This window comes from Eretmochelys imbricata, chromosome 16 (genome assembly GCF_965152235.1).
Source record: "Eretmochelys imbricata isolate rEreImb1 chromosome 16, rEreImb1.hap1, whole genome shotgun sequence".
In the NCBI taxonomy this organism is placed as follows: Eukaryota; Metazoa; Chordata; order Testudines; family Cheloniidae; genus Eretmochelys; species Eretmochelys imbricata.
The window spans coordinates 17,797,582-17,820,977 of NC_135587.1; the positions used below are offsets into that span (position 1 = coordinate 17,797,582).

Genomic DNA, 23,396 nt, shown 5'->3' on the forward strand with positions numbered 1-23,396 from the left:
AAAAAGAAGAAGACGACGAAGAAGAAACCCAAACTTAAGTGACACAAGTTGGTTTTTTTAAAGGGGAACGTGTCACCCGCGGAGCCGGCGGGTCGAGCCCGCCGCTGCCTCTGTCCACGGTGCTGAAACCGAGCCGCGCTCCGCCCGCCCCGTCCGCCGCCAGGAGGGCGGCCCGCCCGCCCCGACGCCATGGGTGCCGCCGCTCCCAGCCGCCCGCCCAGGCGCTCTCGGAGGTGCTGAAATCTCCATCCCGCCTCGTGTGGTTGGACCAGCCTGGCTATTGAGCGCCAAAGCAGGATCCGGCCGAGGTGCTGGCAGGGCACCCTTCCCCCCTTCTCCCCCCCTCCCCCACCCCCACACATTGATTTTTGAATCATTAACTAGTTACGGCGCCGAAAACCCCGTTGGGTCGATTTCCCCCTTCCCCTCCTCCTCCTCCTCCTCCTCCTCCTCCTCCCTGCGGGCGCCGGAGTTCAGCGCTGATAGATGTACTGGGGAGGGGGGTGGGGGGTGGAGTTAGGATTAAATCGAGGGGGGGTCCCCCCCAAGCAAACTTTGACTTTTTAATCCTTTTTCTCTTCCTGTCTGTCTGTCTCTGTCTGTCTGTCTGTCTCTCCCCCTGGCCGCAGCTGGCTGGGATGCTGAAGCAGGAGAGCTGAGCCTTGGATCTAATGCACCGCGCCCCACGGGAATTGTTGGTCAACGGGCTCCCTGGACCCCACGCTGAACTCTGCCTTGCCCCAGCCCCACCCTCCCCCGCCAGGTCCGGACTGCCGGTCAATGTCCGCCTGAAAGGTGCCGGGTGCGAGCGATCGGCTGGGGCTGGGGGGCGAGCCTGGCCATGGAAGGCTCCAACGGATTTGGGATCGACTCCATCCTGTCCCACAGAGCGGGGAGCCCGGCCGCGCCCCAAGGAGACCCGCTGATGGGGGAGTGCAGGTCCCCCCTGGAACTAAGCCCCGGCTCCGAAGTCAGCAGCGGGTGCCCGTCTCCCCACTCGCCAGGGAAGGAATGCCTGGAGGCGGCGGCTCCCAGGCAAGGGGTGGCCGTGGGCTTGGAATCTCACCTCCAGCCGGGGCAGGGCTCGGCGCCTTCCCAGTCCAGAACAGTGACCTCGTCTTTCCTAATCAGGGACATCCTCGCCGATTGCAAGCCCCTGGCAGCCTGCGCGCCTTACTCTAGCACCAATGGACAGAGCGGCCCGGAGCCGGCGGGGCGAATCCCGGCCAAACCCGGGGAGGACTTTAGAGAGAAAATGGACAAAAGTAGCAGCAACGCCTCGTCGGACTCGGAGTACAAAGGTAAGAGCCGAGGGGAGGCGAGAGCCCGAGCTACTGACCAGCTGCCCCCAGCCAGCGATTGGATTGCTTTCAAAACATCCCCTCCAGCCTTTCTTTTCACTCCTCGCTCTGCTGTGAAGGCATTTTAAAGAGCTTGACATTTCCTGCACTCCCCCTTCCCATCCAAGAAAGCGCTGGTCCTCTGTCTCTGGGAAGAGAATTGGGGATGGTGGGGTGATTTTGATTCCCTGTTATTTCTTGGGGGTGGGGGTGAATCTTGATTTGCTATTGAGCCCGTAGGTTGTGTCTGGGAGGAAGCTGATTCTTTACACCTCCCGCCGACAGTCCAGCAATCAGGAATAAATAATGAAAACTTCACAAAGCTTGAGTTTAAAACAATCAGGCCGAACTTTAAAAAGTGGGGTCAGGAGGGGGATGGGGAGATTTATAGCATTGGATTGAGGAATATAAAGATCACTTGGGGAGAAAAAATACAAATGAATACGCTCCTTCGATTAAACCCGCAGAATTTCCTTGCCCCTGTAAAGATCTGAATAATTATGAATCACAAGAGTGGTATATGCCCCAGAACTCCATTAATATATTTTATTTTAGCAATTTCATTCTGTATTTTCGGGAGGTAATTGGCTAATCCATCACGCATAGAGAATTAACCTTTAGACTCTTGGAATTTTGCTTCCGAGCTATTTCCAGATTAGAAGAGCCCGAAAAGAAATGGTTGCCCAGCACGTTAGATTTGTCCGTCGCTTTTAGACACGGGGGAAAGCTGTGCGAGTTTTTAAAAATAAGGCATTGTTTAAGTAACGTCAGGTGATCAGAATTAATTTCACTCCAGTCTGTTCGAGAAGGATCAGCTCTATTACCAAGCTGTACAAATGTGGGTAAGCTCCATCATGAAAGGAGGAAGAGGTTCTTCTCATCCTAGTTCGTGAAAAACCCTGGCAGGAGACTGGGATTTTAACTTCACGTTTTTGAGAGGGACATTCTGTAACCCCGGTGGGTTGTTGGGTTTTTTCCCGGCTGTGTCTGATTGTGGTGTATCCTTGCAAGTGTATTCGGTCTCTCGCACTTTCTTTTAAAACTTTTAACATGGAAACATTACAGATCGCTAGTTCTAACCTCTGCACAAAGTCCACAAGGGATACAATCATTTTAAAGGGGCCGTTTGAAGTCTGCGCCGCTCGGATGCAATAATGCATACTGGCCCATCAGGCAGAATTAAGGTTTCTGCTGCAAACATTCCTAATTTCTGCGAATTGTATTTATGGGTGACTGAAAGAAAGATTGAGGAATGTGGTAAAATAGGCCTGAATTTCCTTGGAAGAAGAGAACTTTGATCTTCTCTGCTTGGCTGCTTATTTATTTGTATCTTTCTTAATAATGTTTTACCTACTGGCCTCACGATTTTAATTATAATTAATTCCCATCCTCTATTTTACAGCAGATAAAAAACCCCAACAGCAACAACTAAATATTAAATTTATTCATGGGGAAGTAAGGGAAACGTGCCTCTTTAAAAATATATTTTAGGTAGCAAACTATTTGCCAAGCAGATTTTGGAAACTTTCTGAATATGCCCGAATGAAGCTGCATTTTATATTCTCATTCCTCTCACAATAAGCAGAAGTGAAATGTATCTGGCTGGGGAGGAATAGAAATTGACTCCGGTCTTTTGAAGGAAGGTGATCAAATGGAAGTCAACATTAAGAGCTTTTTTGTTTCTTTATGTTTAAATCCTGTCTCTCTTTTCAGAACTGCCAAGCTGGGAAAGAAACTAGGTAGAAAAAGAAATGCACGCTTGTATCTCCCCTCAAGCAAAAAATATAAACTATATATGTCGATTTGATCCTCAACAGGAAATTTTTCAAACCAGTTTTTACCATGAAAGATTTCTTGTCAAAGCCATGCACAGCCAGGCTGCCCGCAAGTGGGAGCTGACAAATTGCATTTCATAGTAATCGATTAAATAATATATAATAATGAATAATAATAATAAAATTAATAAAAGGCAACTAGCAGTAACCAGCCCTTCCCCAGTGCAAGGCGGAGTCCGCAGTCAAAGACAGCTTTCCCCTTCCCTATCAGGAGAAACTCGTAGCTTGTGTGTTTCCATTCGAATAAAATACAGCGGGAACGGAAAACCATTTCATGCATCGAATGGTAACAAGCAACTAGTTGTTTAATTGTTTAAAAATATAAGGCCCAGACCCAAAGATAGGGCCCCTTACTCCGTGTTGAAGCCAGTCGTTCCCATTGATGTAAATAACCCTGAGCGCCCGATTGCTTTACGGACAGAGGCTCCCGAGTTCAATGGGAGGGTTGTTTAAAACGTGCTGGCACACAAGGATTTCGGGATTGAGCCCAGATGAAAAATAAACGCTTCCCATGAGTTTCTATGCAGCCAAAACATGAACTTTTTTTAAGTGGGGGGGGGGGAACCCTGATATGTACAAGAAAAACTCCCTTAATAATTGAGCGAGCTTTTCAAAGCAATAGCTTTTAAGGGAGGTGTTTTATTTTATTTTATTTCCGCACCTCATCTAAATACTGGGCTAAACATATTTTGCAGCTGTGTTGACTAGTCGTAGAGCAAATCAGAGAAACTCTTTTGTGTTCAGTTGGACTGAAATCCAAAGGGAAGTTCAGTGGCTAAACAGGGATTCTGGGAATCCGGGAGAACAATCGATTCCAAACTCAGTCATTTCTCTCTCTCTCTTTCCCAATTAACTTTTTTGAGAAGTCCAAACTTTAATAATGTTTAAGTGTTTGGCTCAAATCCTGTTTCTCAAATTCCAATGGCCGTCTAAGGAAATGCAGCTACATCTGCAATAACTTTAATGGCCAATCAAATAATCCCCAAAGTTTCTCCCCGATCGCTTCACTCTGAGACCTGAAATAAACATCGTGAAGATTCCGTTGAAAGGGTGTTTCCCAAACTATCCTCTTTGCAGAAGTCACAGGCTACTGGTTCCACCGGCCCGTATTTGATTTTATTTTATTTTTGGAGGGGGAGAAGATGGGGGTGGGTGGGTGTTTGTTTCGCCATTAAATGAAACAGAATCTCATGTTTAAGAGCTATTCAGCGGGTTTGTCTCTATCTGGTCTGCTAGATTCTGGATTTCTGGTTGAAGGGTTTCGTTCCCTGGTGGCTCAATTAACCGGATTATTGTCTTCCTACAGAGAGAAATCAACTCGCATTCAACTACAGCCCTGTCACTTCTAAAACCTTTCACAATGAAATTTACCATAAACCCCTGTAAAAACCTAATGCAGCCAATTTATATAAACTGAAGCTTTTTGTTACATAATCTCTTTCAGGAGGGGGGAAAAACAGAGCTTTTCTTGCTTAGATTTTCCAATCTCGTACAGATGTTTTCGGGTGTAAATCATTCTTTCTAGCCATCAGCGTCTCTGTAATATATTGATCTGCTTGTGTGTATATTATAGACACACAGAGACTTTCCTGCGTTAATGAACCATCAATAAAACCTCTCATTAGGCATTTTAAAAGTTAAATCATGGCAAAAGCCTGGCCTCACAGCACCACTTCTCAAATGTTTCCTTCTACCCATTTAAGGGTTCCATTTGTCTTATGCCTGTGCGCCGTATGCCCTACTCAGAGATATACGCATTTCTTTACAGCATATTAACAATCATTTGTCAGTGAAAAGTGGCTCTTTTTAAGCATTACATGAATTAAAAAGTAGGCCATGCTAACAAGCCCCCCACTAACACCAAATCCGCAGCTCCACAACTTTATGGTCTGCAAATCCAGATCCTCCCCCCCCTCCACACACATACTTGATTTTTCCTGTACAAACATCAACCGATCCATCATTGCAAGAGCATTGGTCGGGTTGACTGGAGTAAACCTAGAGGAGATGGGGAAACTCCGTTGTCAGGCATGACAGCGGAGGAGGAAATGTAAAGGGACTCAATCAAAGAGCTCGCAGAATTATATATATATTTTTAAATGAGGATTTCTACTAAAAGACAAAATACGGGTCAATCCTGGGTGTATCCTATACATACTCTGGATATATTAGCCTTTTCCCCAGGAATTCATTCGCTCTCTCTCTCTCTCTTTGAACTGCATCTCTGGTATTCAAACGAAACATGGACCATTGGCTACTATTCTCATATCCGGTCATGCCCAGCATTTGCTCTTATTTTTCCAACTTCTTCTGCATTACCCTCCTTCCGAGCGGCATGACATTTGAATCCCATCACCAACCTCACAGAGCCAAAAGGCAGCCGTGATCAGAGAGCACCAGGGCCTAGGAGAGAAGGCAAAAAACTCAGGGCAAACTCGCCCGCTTGCATTTGCAAAACAATAGCCGGGCAGGGTGTGTGCGTGTGATACTTATTTCTTTCTCTGCCTGAGCCTCTCTGTTCCTGCTGTTGCAAGGAAGCGACCCAGAGCCGCTTTGCATCACCTCTCTTTCTGCCCTGACACGATGTGCATTCTTTCTCCCCCTCTAGTGAAAGAAGAAGGGGACCGAGAAATCTCCAGCTCCAGGGACAGCCCCCCGGTGAGGCTGAAAAAGCCGCGCAAAGCCCGCACCGCCTTCACCGATCACCAGCTCGCCCAGCTGGAGCGGAGCTTTGAGAGGCAGAAATACCTGAGTGTGCAGGACAGGATGGAGCTGGCGGCCTCCCTCAACCTCACTGACACCCAAGTGAAAACGTGGTACCAGAACAGAAGGTAAAAACAGCACAGCGCAAATCTCCCTGATTCCCACCCCGGACCCAGGGGAGTTCCGGGGGCAACCTCTGGGCCCACAGCATCTTCCGCAGAGGTGCACTAAACAGGCTTTCCCCAAGACACCAACTAGGAAGTGGCTTTGAAGCGAGTCCCTGAAAGCCCCCAGGTTTCCCAGCGCGTCCGAAGGGCGGGGGTTTGAAGGGCGGGGGCCCAGGTAGCTGGGGTGCCAGGTCCCGGGCTGGAGCGTGCTGAGCGGGGACCATAGGCTGCGGCGCGGTTTTATCTGGCAAAGGTAAAAAGACTGGGTCTGAATGCAGGCTGCAAAGGCCAGGCCCGAGGGGATGGGCGGCTGAAAGCGGCCCGCTGCTTGCCGCGGAGTGGCAATGCTCAGCGGGGATTTGCGAACCGCAGCCGGACGCCTCCGCTTTGGCAGGTTTAACCATAGCCACCACAGGAAGACAGACAGCCCCTTATCTTTAAAACCAAACCTCCCCGAGCGGGAGCCCAGGAAATCCGCCCGTGTACCAACCAGCAGCCCGGCTGGGCGCCAAGGAAAGCGGGCGCGGGGGGGGGGGGCGGGTGGCATGGACCAGGATCGGGCCCGACCCCGCCGCAGAAGGCGGCAGTTTGGCCACCCCAAGCTCGGACGCCGCTCCTAGAACGGGCTCTTCATAAAATCACAATGAAAAACGCAAGCGCTGGAAGACCTGCCCCCAAACCCCAGCAGAGTGGATACCTGGGTGGGGGTGCAATGGGTGACAATACCTGTGTCTGCGTGAAAGCAGAACCCGCCCCCCCGCCCCCATACAAAGGCTGGGGAACAAGGGATGAAGATGAGCCACCCAGCCATGGGCACACGGGGCTGGAAAGGTAGAGAGCAGCCCCTGGCTCCTTCCACACCGGGCCTTGCCGCGGTCTAGCGAAGCAACACGTGTCTTCCTCGTCTCCTTTTAATAGTCACTGGCTTAAAAAACAAAACACCAGCAGCAATGGCCCCCCTCCGTGCTATCCGTGTGGGTCTCCTATTCCCAGCCCCCCCCCCCCCAATCCAGGTAACAGGAAGTCCCCCCCCACCCCAACAACCGTTCAGGAAAAAGGAAGAAATGTCCTTTTCGATAAACACAACAGCATAACACATCGGCCCATTAATAATAAATCCCGGGCATCCATAATTAACGCCAGTTACAGTAATTACACAATTATGATGATGATGAATAATTTAAGGATGGAAATGGGCCTAGCGCGTCAGCGACAAAACTGTCAAAGGCTCGGCTGATCCCCGGCCGCCTGCCCCGACGTGCATCCCAGGGCTCTGACCCCTGCTCCGGCCATTGTCTGGAGAACGATTGTCATCGCAACAAAAGGAGCAGCAAACACGTCTGGGTTCCAGCACGACCCGCAGCCCAGTAAAGTTCACCCTGTTTCTGGGCGCGGGGGCGGCTGTGGTCTGACATTCGGAGGACGCAAAATAAAATCGCCCAGCTAGGAGGCTGCTCCTTGGGGTAGTTTATTCTCTCTCTTTCCTACCCCCAGAGAGAAAGCGATGTGGGTATTTCTCAGGTCGGGTCTGATCAATGCTTTAATATTGCCATTTAGAAACCGATCACAACATTTCGCTTTTTTGCGGTGAGAGTTTAGTTTCCCCGTTTAGGGTTATTTATTTGGTTTCAACTAAACTCCTAAGGCCGCGATAAAAAATTCCAGGTGCTATTTCTCTCCCCAGATTTCCAAAAGGCCTTGCACGAATTCAGTCTTCCTTCTAGCTTCATCTGAAACCTGAACTTTTTAAACACCGGTTTAAATTTGGTTTAAGTGATTTTCTGGGGCTTGTGTGAACGTTTTAAGAACCCAGCGCACTGATTAGAAACCAACAAGAATCCAAATGTCTGAGAGGGCCGAACTCTTCAGGAGAGCGTGTGATTCTGTCTTAGCATGTGATCATCATATATGATCACATCAGACAGATAGAAAGATAATCACCTGCCTGAGCTGGCAAATTAGAGATGGATGTTTCCAATCACTGTAGATCAGCGTATGTGCAGTTACATGTTACCATGTGCTGTGATCACATATTATTATTAATTATTCTTACACACACAATATAGCGGAGAGTATGTCTGATGCCATTTGCCTGAGCTGAAAAAATATATTCAGGCAACTGGTATCAGACATACTATCTGTTACGTTATATACTTGTGAGTGACTAATAAATAATAATACCTCTCTCATGATCACAACACGCAATAAAATATACACATTTTGCCCGGGGGGCATAGCTAACATACTGTGCTATACGTGGGCTTGTACAAATAGAGGGCAATTAATACTCTTGTCAATTTCCCCTCCCCCCCACACACACTTCACGTTAATATTCGCAAAGTTAACATCCAGAGAGTCCACCCGCGTTCCTGGCCGTCGGGGTAATAAATCGCTGCGGGAAGAGGATTTGGGTTCTGGAAACAATCGTCAGCTCAATAAAAAGAACAGGAGGACTTGCGGCACCTTAGGGACGAACACATTTATTTGAGCATCAGCTTTGGGGGGCTACAGCCCCCTTCATCGGCTGCATAGCATGGAACATGCAGATCAATGATTGTGTTGCCCTGCGGTTCAGCACAGGCGTGTGAGGGGGTGTGAAAGATTCCACAGCTTTCACCCGAGCTATATCAGGTGCGGGCGCTGCAAATCTCTCCCACCTCTGACTGCGGGAGGGGCTGCAGAGGTCTCCAGGGGCTTAGCTGCTCCTGAGAGAGCCGGGGCTGGAGCGTTGCAAACTCTGGAAGGGTGCTCAGGTTTCTTGCCCATGGAAGGCCGGCGGTTTGGCCACGTCCGCTCAGTCGGAGGAGTGGGGGTGCACCCCCGGGGCTGCTTTTCTGTAGCATGCTGGCTCTCTCCTGACCCGCGTATCTTGGCTTCCCTCCCCAGGACCAAGTGGAAGAGGCAGACAGCAGTGGGACTGGAGCTACTGGCAGAAGCTGGGAATTATTCAGCCCTCCAGCGAATGTTCCCATCTCCCTATTTCTACCCGCAGAGCTTGGTCTCCAACCTGGACCCCGGAGCGGCTCTCTATCTGTACCGGGGTCCCAGCGCCCCTCCCCCGGCTTTGCAGAGACCTTTGGTACCCCGGATCCTCATTCACGGACTGCAGGGGGGTAGCGAGCCGCCCCCACCTTTGCCCCCCCTGGCAGGCGTCCTCCCGCGAGCGGCTCAACCGCGGTGAAGCGCCGAGTTCGCAGCAAAGCCCGCTGCCAAGGAAGCCAAGAGGCCCCCTCTGCTCCCTTGCGTAGACCGCCCTGACCATCAGAAACTGTACCCCGAGCCTGGGGGGGGGGGGAGAGAGGCGGGCCGGATCCTTGGCACTTCAACCCCAGCCTAGCCACCACACAAAACCATCGTTCACCCTAACGGAGCAAGAGGAACCTGGAAAGGAAAAAACACATCAAAGGAAAATCTCGCGCGCTCTTTCGATGCGGTTGGTGATCCGCGCTGCCTAACCTGGAAGGGGGTGAGAGATCGCCTTCCTAGCAATGGAGAAAGGGAACCTAACAAACAACAACTCAAACTTCCTGGAAAGCATCTGTTCAACTCTGGGGTGGGCGGGAGACACGGAGGAGCTAGGAGGAAACACACAAATAGACAAATCTTTTGTGATCGCCCAGACACAGACGATTCCGAAAGACCTTTCAATACTGAAAAATATCCTCCTTAAAAACATTGAGGGGATATAATTCCCCCCTCCCGCGCACACGCACAACACAGATTTTTTCCGGCTTCACCCCCCCGCCCTTCTCTTTTTGCCCATTGAGGCCTTTCTGCCCCTTCCCCCGCTTTCTAGCACTAAACTTTGCCACACACACAAAGGAGACTTGTTTCAGAGTAGCAGCCCTGTTAGTCTGTATCCCCAAAAAGAACAGGAGTACTAGTGGCACCTTAGAGACTAACCAATTTATTTGAGCATGAGCTTTCCTGAGCTACAGCTCACTTCGTGGGATACATGCAGTGGAAAATACAGTGGGGAGATTTATATACACAGAGAACATGAAACAATGGGTGTTCATAAATTGGTTAGTCTCTCAAGTGCCACAAGTTCTCCTTTTCTTTTTAAAGGAGACTTGGGGACAGATAATACCCAAAGATCAAATAAGGAATCTCCACAAGTTGCCGAATTCAGAAGCGTTCCCCCTTCAGACGGAGTTAGTTTGAAGAGAGGAACCGAATTAATCTGCTAAATAAGCCTTTTTTTAAAAAAAAAAAAAAAAAAAAAAAAGAGCCGTATTACGTTTTAAAGGATCAATAACAAGACGAGGTTTAGGATTCTGGGTGTAGGAGACACACCGTTAAACACATCTCAGGTTTTGTTTTCATTCAGAGAATTCACTGCGTTCCAATTATGTTCCGGCTTGAAGCTCTATTTCACCAGCAGGACCAGCTCCTGGCTAACTTCAGGCTGGAGTTTCCAGTTCCTTGCAGTTCTAAACACACTTCCTCGAAAGAAAAGAAAGAAAGAAAGAAAGACAGACTTCCCTCATGCTAAACACGCGCCCGACTTCAATGGTTTTTGCCTGAGCAAGGACTGGAGGATGAGGCAAAGGTAATTGCCAATAAACTAGCTCACCTGAGCATGGCTTCTCATTTTTGTTGGTTTGTTTGTTCCCAAGTCTTAGCCATTCTCCTTTCTGCCATCCCCAGGCCGCGCTTTGCGATGGGCATCCGTTCCTGGCCTTTGTAAGTAACAATTCTACTTGTGCAGAAATGGGGGTAGGTAGGCGGATGGCCCGCGTGTGCTGACATGAAACATACAACATCTGGACCCTCGTTAGATCCATAATGAACAGCTCGGAGCTCGCCCCATGGCACCGACCCATTGGGTCGCAGTGTTACCTAGAGTAAGAGGAGCCCTTTCATGCTAACCCGAGAGTATGTAACTAAGAAAAAATTGTAAATACTTGTGTGCAAAATGTATATGAATTATTTATTTGTGAACCCCGAGGACGTATTTGTGTAAGTGATTCTTGTAAGTCTGTATTCCCGGGTTCTCCTGTCTGGACTTTGCAAGGAAAAGAAGCGAAGGAGAATTCGGCTTTAAAGAGATCAGAAAAGAAAAACAAAACAAAACTCTGGCTCGCTCTCTCTCTTTTTTTTTTAAATGTGGAAATAAACTTCTTTACAAACAAGCAGATCCAGTCATTCGCGGCCTTTTTATGGTGTTTACTCTGGCTGATCAAAGAAGCCGAAGGGAAGGGGGTGGGGGAAGTTTCCACGATTCTCACCCACGGGCAAACGTATTTTGGCCACTCAAAGAGGGGGCCTGATTCTGCTGGGTTGTAACTCCACCCGCTCAAGAGAAGTCAATGCTGATTTACACACGTGTCTCAGAGAAAGGAGACTCATCCCTGACTGCCAGGGAGTCGCTCCTGATTTCTACCCCTGGGAGGAATCAGGCCCTCTGACTCCAGAGCCACTCCCGATTTAGTCTCCAGCAGGATCAGCCCCAGAGGAAACCCAAGCAGCGCCACAGTGCTGGCATGTGGGGAGCAGAGCCGGCAGCCCCCGCGATCCCTGGCAGCCCCCTTGTCCCGGCCCCTCGCACCTTGCGGGGTGGTGGGTGGAGGAGCCCTGGCGCAGGGCTAGCCGCGGTCCTGGTGAATTATTAACGCTAATCTTAAGTGTGTAATTGCCTAAGTGCTTTAAATGATCGCTTTGGAAAATGGATTGTTTCCACCCTTTAAAAGTGTCGCTCATCTGGCTGCAGCCAGCTAGCCCAGCAGCTGGTCACCGGGACAGGCTGAGAGCGGCTACCCGTCCCGGGGACCCGACAGATGGGCTGCGAGGCTTAGCCCTGGGCCGCCCCCCCGGCCAACCTGTGGGCCAGGCTCCTTGCACAACTCCCGTCTGAGCGCACGCTGCCCTTCCCGTGCAGGGTGGGGGGGAGACGGGACCCTAGACTGCAGCAGGTCCTAGCTCCCCGGCCATCCCCTCCCCCAACCCAGCTCTGCAAACTTCTCAGCACAGAGCCCAGGCCAAGTCTAGCGCCCATCACCTGTCACACCCCCCCGCCACTAACCACCCCAATGACCCCCGGCTGCAGCGTGGTGGGCCCCACGCCTTCCCCCGGCCGCTAGCACCGCGCCCCGGGGGGCGCCGTGATGGGACCCTATCTCGGGCAGGGCGAACTGCTGCTGATCAAAAACAACTAGCCCCTGACCAGCCCCTGCAGCAGGAGTGATTACTACAGCGAGGGACGCTGGGAAAGGAGGGGGACCAGGCTGGGCCAGGGATCTCCATGTAAATGGCAACGATGGAGAGATCTCGGGGAGGATGGGGTGGTGGAAAAAGCCTTCGAAGAAATAACACCCAGAATCTCCCAGGCCTAAGGAACGCCAAATCCAGAGCTGACCCTGTTTCTATTTATTTTGTTTTGTATTCTTCCTGACAGTATGTCAGCATTGTTATAATTTTGCAAAATGCACAGCAACTAATTAAGTCAAGCAGCCCCCTTGCCTTTGTGGAGGGTGCTGTTTCTTTGCATCTGAATGGTGGGGTTTGGTAAATCCCCGGCTCTGGATGGGAGGGATTGTCCCCAGCTCAGGGTTAATGAAGTGGGAAAGGAGTCTCTCAGAGCAGCATGCAAACAAAACCCCCCATGCAACAAACCCAGTCCAAAATCCTACATGGATTGACTTAAACCCAGGGGATAAGTGCTTTAAATTAATCTCATTGAATAAGAATGAGGCCAAACAACACTCTTTAAAATCATATTAAAAATCTATCAAAGGACAACTTGCACTGGGTGCGCTTTTCATTTTGTGAGAGTGAAGGCAGAGAAAATACAGCAACCTTTCTTACATTTACCCAGTAGGAATGTAAATCAAAGACATTCTCTAATATTTAATTGTCCTTGTACCTCTTAGCAGATTGCATCTCTTACATTAATGAAGTACAAGCTTCCCTACAAGTTTAGAATGGCAATATTTAAATTTGTTTTGCTAATTCACACCTGGAAGAAGCTGGAAACCTCCATGGTAAAGTGGATTTTAACCAGCCTATTAAAATATTAACTAGCACAGTGTTTGTGCTAAAATTACTACAGTAGGAGAAACCAAGGCTACAGTCCAAAAGAAATATCAAGCTTAGGGAATAGGAACTGACCAAACTAGAGTCCTTCTGGTAAAGAAAGTGGAGAGGTGTTGAACGTTAGAGCTGTTTCCTTAAGGGAGCTTTAATACTCACAGTAAAAGAAACAGTTAATTTTTTAAAATCACAATTTAGTGAAAACACCACACTGAGTATACGCCCTTTATAATAATGAAGTATATTTCCCATGTAAATAGCACCTTCTGTAAGAGGATCCCAAGGTGCTTTGAAACCATTAAAACATTTAACCTCACACTACCCTTCTGAGGTAGGGTATTATCGTCATTTTACAAATGGAGAAACTGAGGCATTGGGCGGGGGAAGAGATTGCCCAAAGAAATCATAGAGCAAGTTTGTGTCAGAGGTGGACATAGAATTCAGCTGCATCAAGTCTTAGTTCTGTGCTTTAGCCACAAGACTATCTTTCCCCAATATACTGAAAATTGGAATGCAATGGTCCTCAGGACAGGGCCTGCTTTATTACTAGCTGTTTGTACAACATCTTGCCAAGTGCAGCTGCAATCCTGGGCTCTACTCTAAAGCAAAGAATAAAATCCCTGGAGAATTCTTAGTGGAATTAAACCCGGTGCAATGGCTTTAAAACAAAACAAAAAAACTTTTGAAATCAAATGCTGGATGAGATGTATCAGTCATGTGAAAGAAACCAGCTACAAGACTACAACTGTTCTAGTCCAAGGATTATTTTTCCCCCAAGGGCCAAGATTTTCCTTGACAAACATTTCATTAATCTTTTGCTTTCTGTTCAGAGTTTGGGTTCTGAAACATCAACAAATTAGTACAATTGTCAGGCCCACTATAAATGCAATCTAGGTTTCCAAGCACAGAAAGGATCTTTTGTCGAACTTTGTGGTCCATCTTCATTCTTTGCTCTTTCGGTTTTAAGGGAGCTGGCTGCAGGAGGAATGGGTGACAAGGGGGCTAACCCCAGCTCCCATTTAGAACATGGTAAATCTGAAGCAACTCCATGAAAGTCAGTAAGATTACTCTGCATCCCAACCAGTCTATGTGAGATCAGAGTCTGGCCTACTGTTTATACTGTATAAGCAGTGATTCACTTAAGGATATATACATGCCTGTGGATCGCTAGTCTGTTCCTTTCTCAATGCAGGGACTGTCAATGATCCTTTCTAACCGTTGACTTCAGGTGTAAACAGGTGCAACCATTGTGCCAAATGCTGGAACAAGGTCACAGCCTGAGTGGTCAGGCAGCAGAGTGGGGTTCTCTGCAGAGGCTGAAGGAATACCCCCCTTCCCTCCATTCCAGACCACAGATCAGCAGAATCATCACGCTGCAGTAGCTCTCCATCAAAGGTATTTACAAGGCACCTATTACCCTAGCATCTAAGCACTGAACAAATTATGCTGAAGCACGAGTCCTGAACAAATGGTGTTTCTCTCTCTGCTCCCCTGGGTTACAGAGGAATGAGAATTTGGATGGGCAGGGAAGTTTTGCTGTTTTGTTTTTGATTACAGGCATTGGCCCAGGGAAAAGGTTTTATAGCAAAGGTGTGTCTTCAACTTAGATCTGAACACGCTCAGCCTGATCTTCTGGAAAGGAAGCCCCAAGTGGAGCCCTACCACCAACAGCACCTCCCCCTGCCAGCATCTGAGAGGTGAAATCTGGGGCATTTCAAATATCTGCGCAGCGTAGCTGTCTTGGAGGGTCTCAGAGGCAGTCTCTGCTGGAACCAGGCCCCAGCCCAAAGGTACATTAGGAGCAGAATCTTGAATTCTCTTCTGAAGCAAATGGGGAGTCAGTGGAGATCAAAAGCACCCACGGGATGATGCACCAACTTCAGCTTTCTTGGGATGGTTCCACTTAGCCTCTGGGAGAGCATGAATTGCTAGTCTGCCCCAATTGTGCAGCACAATTGTACCAGTCCCACCCACGCAGGGCCCTTTCTGACCTTGAAAAGAGAGTTGGATCTGGCCCCTTACTTGGCCCTACGCCAGACACAGACAAAGATATGGTCACTGCCCCATGGATCTTACATCTTTGGACTCATGTTTATTTAGATTGTAAGCGAGAAAGTGCAGGAGCGTTTTTTGGAATGAGAATTCCAGGCTCCATCCACACACCAGGAATAGAATTCCTTGATTGTAAGGGTATATATGAATGGAAATCTGAAGTGCAGCATATCAGAAGAGGTGGGATTAACTGAAAATTAAAAACAAAAGGCGTTATCACTTTTAAAACCAAACTCTGCTCTGAAATCAAACAAAAAGTCAATGGGACAATAAAGGCGCCCTTTAAAATTTAAAGATACAGACAAATATACAGTAGAATTATGCTGAGGTTTTCACACAGCCGAGATAGAATCTCTATACCAAGAGCAACACTCAATATTTATATTGTATGATTTATATTAAATGTGGTTTAAATTTAGCTAAAGCTGCTACATCTTCCTTCCTGTATTATCTGGGCAGTAAAGTGATAAACTAGATCAGAATACAGATTCTGGGACAGACAATGCAATCAGTTCGGCTGCACAGGTGTAACTGAGAGCAGAATTTAGCTACAGATAAACCCACCCATAAATCCAGAGGTTTGCAGAAGGGACCTCAACATCATGATCAGATCTTGGACTTTTCTTTAACTATACATCTATTTCCTTTACCATTTTTCCTGATGATCTCCCCCACCTTCCTTCCCAGAATCACTCAGCATTAATCCGCAGCTCTCAACTAAAAGATGGTGCGGCTCACAGAGAAAAGTATACAGGTAAAAAAGCTTAATGGCTCACTGTTTCATCAAGCCCATTACATGCCCCAATAACACAGAGAGCGAAGAGATTTCCTAATGTCTGACTGACATGTGTTGTCTGGTCTTTAGTATTATAAATTCACCAATAGTCTCTATTAATTCTCATATGACAATCAGCTTGGAGAAGGTCATACTTTTCCCACCCTTCATGCACAGGATCAATTCTCCCCAAGCTTACACTTTCTGCATCACATGATGAGTCATTTTCAGCCTCAGGTTGTTTTTTAAACCTGATTTCCCATTCCCTTCCCCTCCCACAAATATCAGGAGGGTGGTTTCTTTATTTAATTTTAATCTAATAAATGCTGATTGCCCTCCTACTCTCTGCCCTTCAGTTTTTCCACATCCTTCTTTCTCAAAAACTACTGCTGTCAAACCAGGAAGTCGCTGTTCAGTGATCGCCCGGGAGAAGGGAAGAATTGTTCTTGACAAAATACACACTTTTGGACTGATTGCTCCCCTTCTGCAACACGAGACCCAACTCACTGTTACTCCGCATCGTGTGTCATCACTTATCTCCGTGCCAAGTGGATACCATGCTGATTCGGGCAAATTTTAAGCCCACTTTGCACTGCTGTGAATTCAGTTTCATATACGTTCTTATCCCACCCTCCTTGCTGTTCTATCTGAGCCCCTTACGGTCGTGCATTAGGCGACATGACTAACATCTGTCATGTGTAGTTTGTTCTCTCTCTCTCATCCTCTCCCCAGGGTAGAATGGTGTGTGCAGTGGAGCGCACTGTTTTGGTAGGGTTTGTGTTTTGGTTGGGGTTTATTTTGTTTTTTAGCATGTGTGTTTGCTCTGTCCTTTTCTTAGAGAAGGCAGACTGACGCCATGAGCCTTGCACTCAGAGCGGAAGGTGGTGAAGTTTGTGAAGGTCCGTAGTTCCAGTGGGAAACTCATTCTGCAATCTCAGACCAGGCCTTGAGAAAGCACCATCTCCTGCACAGAATGATGACCCAACAGAATCCTGGCCCGACTGATGTCACGGGGAGTTTTGCTATTGCCTTCAAAGGGGCTAGGATTTCGTTCCAAGTGCAAGGCAATCATGAACGGGCCCAATCACAGCCTCTCTCAGATCACACCACAAAGAACTCCCAGGAGTCCCCTCCCTCCTGGGTTCTGATGAGGAATAAAATAAATAAAGGAAGGAAGAAATTCCAGCTGTTGGGTCTTTCCACTTCAAAGGCAAACAGGGGAACACAAGGAGACAAATCAATTAGCCTACAATATACTCCTGAAAAGGAGAAGAAAATAAATAAATAAGCTTGACCGATGCCAGGAACAGCTAAAGTCAATGTGCTTTTCAGAATAAGCAACAAAGCGCGCTACAAAATGATGGTATCATTAAGTGTTAGAAATGCTCCTCTCAGACTTTTCTGTGCTGAGAAGCAAGACATTACATGTGGCTAAATCCTGAAGGATTCAGGGACAAATCTTACCTATAAATTTTGCCCGAGACAGGAGTAGGGAACAGAGCATTTGGTCCTTTGTCTATTTACATACAATCTTGTTCCTAAGTGACTGGGAGTTTTGCCATTCACTTCAATGCCATTGAGATCTGGCCCAAATGCCACAGTTTGTTCAGGTCAGACTAAGGCTTGCATACTAGCTAACCTTAGAATAAGCAACTAAGGTAGTAATGCCCACTGCACTACTTCAGCTTTCTCTATTAAAAAAAATTAAACAATTGGTTCCTATAGACCTTTTAAACATCATAATCGCCCCAATGAACTCCGCTCCTATCTTAACCCATTTGATGGTCACTTTATATTTTGGTGGTTGCACATTTCCCCCTACACTTCATGTGACTGCTCCAAATTTTCTTTACAAAAACAATGGTCATGGCTTAAAACTGCAAAACTTAGAAACTTTGTGCATCTTCATGAAGCTGCGTTTATTTGCAATGGAGCAATCTTGACTGAGAACAGGACATGTTTGATTTCAGCCCCATTCAGGTCTTCTGGAGGCTCAGCTCTCTGAGGGTTTAGCCTTTTAAAAATTCAGTTAAATTCTGGTGCACCTCAGTTTGCGTTGCATGTCCCTTTGCCTTCTGCCCCATGCATTCTCCAGAACTAGTTTCTGCAGCAAAGGGCTGGAAACTCCCAGTTCAGGTCAGCATTTTCTGGTTGCCAGGTTTTCCATGTTTTTTCTTTCTCTTGACCTTGGATACACCAGAGTCCATCCCACTAGAGTATTCAGATCGCAAGATTTCAGCCAGGCGGCGTTTGCCTTGGGTTTTCCTGCGAAGGTCAGGCCTGAAAAGAAGAGAGCAAAGAGAAGGGGTTTATATTTCTTTCCTTTTGAAATCCAGTTTGGTGGGTTACTTATTCTACAGCTGTGCAAGTGACATTTGCGCATTAGCAGCTTCCTCTCCTTGATGCCTGTTTTTAAATTCTGTCTCATGCAGAATTAGATATTGTTGTGACAGGTTTTTCATAAAAGTGGCAAAATATCATGCCATTTTTAAAAGGGAGCCTTTGTTCTGAACAAATGCTCTGGCGGGGGTGGGGTGGGGGGGGCTGTGCTGACGGCTGATGAAGTGTGTGACACAGCAGTTTTCAAATAAAAAAACCCCCAGCCTTAAGACACTGAGCAATGAAAACATTTTATAACAGAACTAAACCCTGTGCTAAAAAAGCAAATACCCCAACCCAAGACAATTATTTCTGCCAGTAGCCTGCAAACAACACATACAACTTGTCGACTTTTGTGGCAGATACGGCAATTGCCTGCAATAGCCTGGAAAAACCTTCTTGAACTAAGTTTAAGTATCTTTGGAGTCCACTGTATGAGATACAAAGATTCTGTATTATTGTGGGCCTGGCTGACCAAAGGACCATACTGAACAATGCAGCAGACAAGAATGGTCTTTTGGGGTAATACGTATGAAGTGGGTTTCCTGAGAAATATCTAGGGGGACGTGAATACAAATTCCTGGCCTCCTCCCCAGGTATGCAAAACCCCAGCCTTTTGAAGCTATGCCCTGAGGAAGGGACCATATGGATTATCTATACCTGGAATAGGAAGATCAAGTTGTATAAGGGAAAAGTATGCATGAGTCTGCTTGTTCTGAGCTATCGCTGTTATGAACTTGTAAACACAAGGGTTTGAAGGATTGACTCCTATCAGAGCACCCGCAGGAGTTGGCAGGCAGGGTGATCTCGAGTAAGTTTATTAGCATGTGACTAGGCTCTTTTATTCTTTTAGTACTTTTTCTCTTTGATTCTTCCACCTTAAGAATACATGTGCTTGCTGTGTGGTAACTTATACATGAGGGCAATTCTGGCCTCTGAAGAGAGAGCCACCGACGCTGGCCTGTTTAGGCACTCTGGCTTGCGGGCAAATAACACAGTGTAGGTACGGAATTGTGCAGCCTGGAAAAACCCCAGTCAGGAAGAAGAGAGATGCAGGTCTCCCCCAAGAGAGGTGATGGCTGATGAGCCAGACTTCTGAGGGGGAAGACAGGTACAGTTACCTGGAATTGTGACAGCTTCCACACCGGAGTCTGTTGCAAAGACAACTGTATTCTGACTGGCTGCTACATTCCAAAATGGATCTTCTAGTGGTTCTATAGGAGAGGTGGGCAAACTACGGCCTGCGGGACCATCCTGCCCGGCCCCTGAGCTCCTGGTCCAGGAGGCTAGCCCCCGGCCCCTTCCCTCGCAGCCACGCCAATGCGCAGGCAGCAGGGCTGCGAACTCCTGCCACTCTGAGAGGCATGGTGAGGGGGCGGCACGCGCGCGGCGGTGAAAACAGTTGGGTAGGTAGGGGATCCTGGGGGGCAGGCAGGGAGCAGTGGGTGGTTAGGGGCGGGGGTCTCCGGGGGGGGCAGGCAGAGGACAGGGGGCGGTTGGATGGGGTGGAGGTTCTGGAGTGGTCACGGGTTGGGGAACGGGGGGGGTTGGATGGGGGTGGGGGGTGCCAGGAGGGGGCAGTCAGGGGACAAGGAGTAAGGGGGGTTGGATGGGTCGGGGGTTCTCAGGGGGACAGTCAGGGGGTGGGAAGTGGGAGGGGGCGAATAGGGGGAGGGGGCCAGGCTGTTTGGCGGGCACAGCCTTCCCTACCCAGCCCTCGGGCCAAAAAGTTTGCCTACCCCTGTTCTATAGGCTCTGCCACAAGGTCCTGGGCTGTGACTTTGGGCAAGTCACCTCCCCTCTTGGGGCTTCTGTTTACCCTCCCAGCCTTTAGGCTGTCTTGTCTGTTTAGAGTGTAAGTTCTTCAGTGCAGGAGCCATCACTCACTATGGATCTGCACAGTGCCCAGCACAGTGGAGCCCCAGCTGTGGTAGGTGCCTGTAGGTGCTAAAGTAATAAACGGCAATAATGGATCTCAGAGCCCATTGCAAAGCAGGTAAGAATGTATCTGCTCCTCTACATGAGGTGATGGTAGACAATGAACGCCCTGAGCATGCTCTAGCAGTGATATTCATTCATATACACGGGTATGCACTAGACTAGAGCGTTAGAAACCACAGGCGCTTGGTCTTGCATTTTGTGTTATATTGTCTACCAAGTGCCAGGTCATTTAGCAGAGGGGGAAACTGAGGCACAGAGGTGAAATGACCCACCCAAAGTCACATAATGAGTTGGGGAACAGCCAGGAATAGAACCTAGGAGTCTTGACACACAGTCACCTACTTTTATTTAGGTAGTAATTTTAGTCACCACTTACTTATTTAAGTGAGTTTCTCAACATATGATGAAGTTTCAGACGGACACTTTCATTGCGTCTTCAAGCACTTACGACAGTAATTTGAGGGTTACTGGCCAACAAATAATTTTACTTAACAACACAGAACTATTTGCTGCTGAGGACAAGTAATCTATCAGTAGCTGCCAGGCTGAATTTCAGCTCAGCAGGGAGGTTGTACACCACTTTATTATCAATCAGGTGAAATCACTGCCCAATTAGTAAATCAATACCCCCTGCTACAGTGATCAGCTGTAGAGGGCGAGGCAGGGAATGGGGATGCAGGAGAGGAAAGGCTGCTTCCTGTAACCAGTGCCACAAATCGATGGAGCTGTGCTGTGGAACCTACACTAATCATGGCTGACTTAGCTCTCGTCCCCAAACGCTCCCACTCTACTTGTGCTACATTGATGACATCTTCATCATCTGGACCCATGGAAAAGAAGCCCTTGAGGAATTCCACCACGATCTCAACAATTTCCATCCCACCATCAACCTCAGCCTAGACCAATCCACACAAGCGGTCCATTTCCTGGACACTAATGTACTAATAAGCGATGGTCACATAAACACCACCCTATACTGAGCGCTATACTTCCCTACATTCCTCCAGCTTCCATCCAGGACACACCACACGATGATCCATTGTCTACAGCCAAGCTCTAAGATACAACCGCATTTGCTCCAATCCCTCAGACAGAGACAAACACCTACAAGATCTCTATCAAGCTACAATACCCACCTGCTGAAGTGAAAAAACTATTGACAGAGCCAGAAGAGTACCCAGAAGTCACCTACATATTGAATCTATTTCCCCATGTTAAGTATCCTCACACCTTCTTGTCAACTGTTGAAATGCGCCATCTTGATGATCACTACAGAAGTTTTTTTTTCTCCTTCTGATAATAGCTCATCTTAATTAATTAGCTTCTTACTCCACCTTTTCATGTTCTCTTTATGTATGTATATATCTATCTTCTTACTGTATGTTCCATTCTATGCAGTCGATGAAGGGGGCTATAACACCAGAAAGCTTAAGCTCTAATAAATTGGTTAGTCTCTAAGGTGCCACAAGTCCTCCTGTTCTTCTTGCGGATACAGACTAACACGGCTGCTCCTCTGAAACCTAAGACAAATATAGCGTTGCTGTTGGTGTCGGGACCCTATTGAAACAAGAGGTGAAAGAGTCCTAGGCAGTAGTAATAATCTATAGCAATAGTAAATTTGGAAGGTCAGGATCACTGGGCCAGATTCTGATCTCAGTTACACCAGAGTAAAATCCGGAAACTCCACTGACTTCTGAGTTACTGTAGATCTCTAGGGTCTCGTCTACAGATGACCACAGTGAGGAAGGATGGCTTTGTGGTTATGACACTGGGCTGTGGGCTCAGTGTCATAACCACAAAGATCTCAGATCTGAATTCAGTCCTTGACTCTGTCACACACTTGCTGTGCAACGCTGGGCAAGTCACTTAATTTCACTGTGCCTCAGCTCCCCCAGCTGCAAAACAGGGATGATAACATGCCCCCTGCTACTCCACACCCTGTTGTACAGCCACATTCATGAAGGTTTGTGGGGCCCCCAGATACTATGGTAAGGGGCTCTGCAGAAAGGCTTACAAATGCATAACACAGCTGTAGGACAGATAGAACCTAACCATGTCCCCATAACTGGGGGACTGTCCAAGGTTTCTTTCTGTGATCCAGCACCTAGACATGACAGGCTCTTGAGCCCTAACCAGGACTCATGATGGGCAGAGAAATCCACAGCCTGTTAAATTCTTCCTTCCAGAAGAGCCATTCCAAAAGCAACCCTCCACGTCTGAGGTAGAGTTCTGCAAACCCAGGTAACTTAGGGGCACTGGTAGGAAAAAGGTTTCTCAACACACAGTCCCAGCCCGACTCTGAAATGCCAAGATTTTAGCAGAGTTCTGAGGAGGAGCAAACATTTAAATGGATACAAAAAGCCCATCCTCTCTTTCATTAGATGGAGTAAAATGTGAAAGGGTCAGAAAAAGTCAAAGTTCAGGGCACAAGATAGACACTAAATGTCAGGGGTTAGGAAGAAACTTCCCCTATAAGCAAGTCATTCCATTAACTTTTCCACTGCATGCATCCAATGAAGTGAGCTGTAGCTCACGAAAGCTTATGCTCAAATAAATTTGTTAGTCTCTAAGGTGCCACAAGTCCTCCTTTTCTTCTTGCAGATACAGACTAACACGGCTGTTACTCTGAAACATTCCATTAACTGTTCATTATGGGGTTCCTTGTACTGTATTCTGAAGCATTTGGACCTGGCTGCCATCAGAGGCAGGATGCCGTTCATGATGGACTATGGGCCTGGTCCAGTCTGGCAATTCCTATGTTCCTACCGATGAAGTGAGCTGTAGCTCACGAAAGCTCATGCTCAAATAAATTGGTTAGTCCCTAAGGTGCCACAAGTCCTCCTTTTCTTTTTGTGAATACAGACTAACACGGCTGTTACTCTGAAATATGTTCCTACTGTATCGGATCTTTGCAGCGTCTGGACTCCGGCGAAGAATTACCTAAAGCAATATTGGATCAGAGGCACTAACAGGGACAGATGTTAAGAGCACGCTCCATCTACATTTCAGGGGCACCGTTACACCCTGATTTCCAGTGCCAGGCCCATTAAAGGTCTACGCATTGCTCTGGGATACACAGCTAGAAACTTGGCACCCTCTACCCAGAGACAGCCCTGGTTCCTGTTCTTTCTTGTCAGAAATCTAGAAGATGTTTTTAGTGTTGCCAGGTGAC

At 47.7% G+C, this 23,396-nt stretch overlaps 2 protein-coding genes across 2 annotated transcripts in view; one reads left to right on the top strand and one right to left on the bottom strand.

Annotated features, from left to right (window-relative positions):
• Positions 1-841: 841 nt before the first annotated feature.
• BARHL1 (BarH like homeobox 1) lies at positions 842-9,226 on the top strand. Its single transcript, XM_077836138.1, has 3 exons — positions 842-1,301; positions 5,784-6,006; positions 8,932-9,226. The coding sequence occupies exons 1-3, from the start codon at positions 842-844 to the stop codon at positions 9,224-9,226; spliced, it is 978 nt and encodes a 325-aa protein (XP_077692264.1).
• Positions 9,227-17,808: 8,582 nt separating this feature from the next.
• DDX31 (DEAD-box helicase 31) overlaps positions 17,809-23,396 on the bottom strand; it is a 68,697-nt gene continuing 63,109 nt past the window's right edge. The window contains exon 20 of the mRNA XM_077836047.1: positions 17,809-18,184. Coding sequence (XP_077692173.1) covers positions 18,037-18,184 — 148 coding nt within the window. The 3' untranslated portion in view covers positions 17,809-18,036. The remainder of the gene's footprint in view (positions 18,185-23,396) is intronic.

Coding starts and splice junctions, on each gene's coding strand:
- BARHL1 (XM_077836138.1), top strand. CDS start 842: ATGGAAGGCTCCAACGGATTTGGGATCGACTCCATCCTGTCCCACAGA. Junction 1,302..5,783: donor GTCGGACTCGGAGTACAAAG/GTAAGAGCCGAG, acceptor CTCCCCCTCTAG/TGAAAGAAGAAGGGGACCGA. Junction 6,007..8,931: donor ACGTGGTACCAGAACAGAAG/GTAAAAACAGCA, acceptor TTCCCTCCCCAG/GACCAAGTGGAAGAGGCAGA.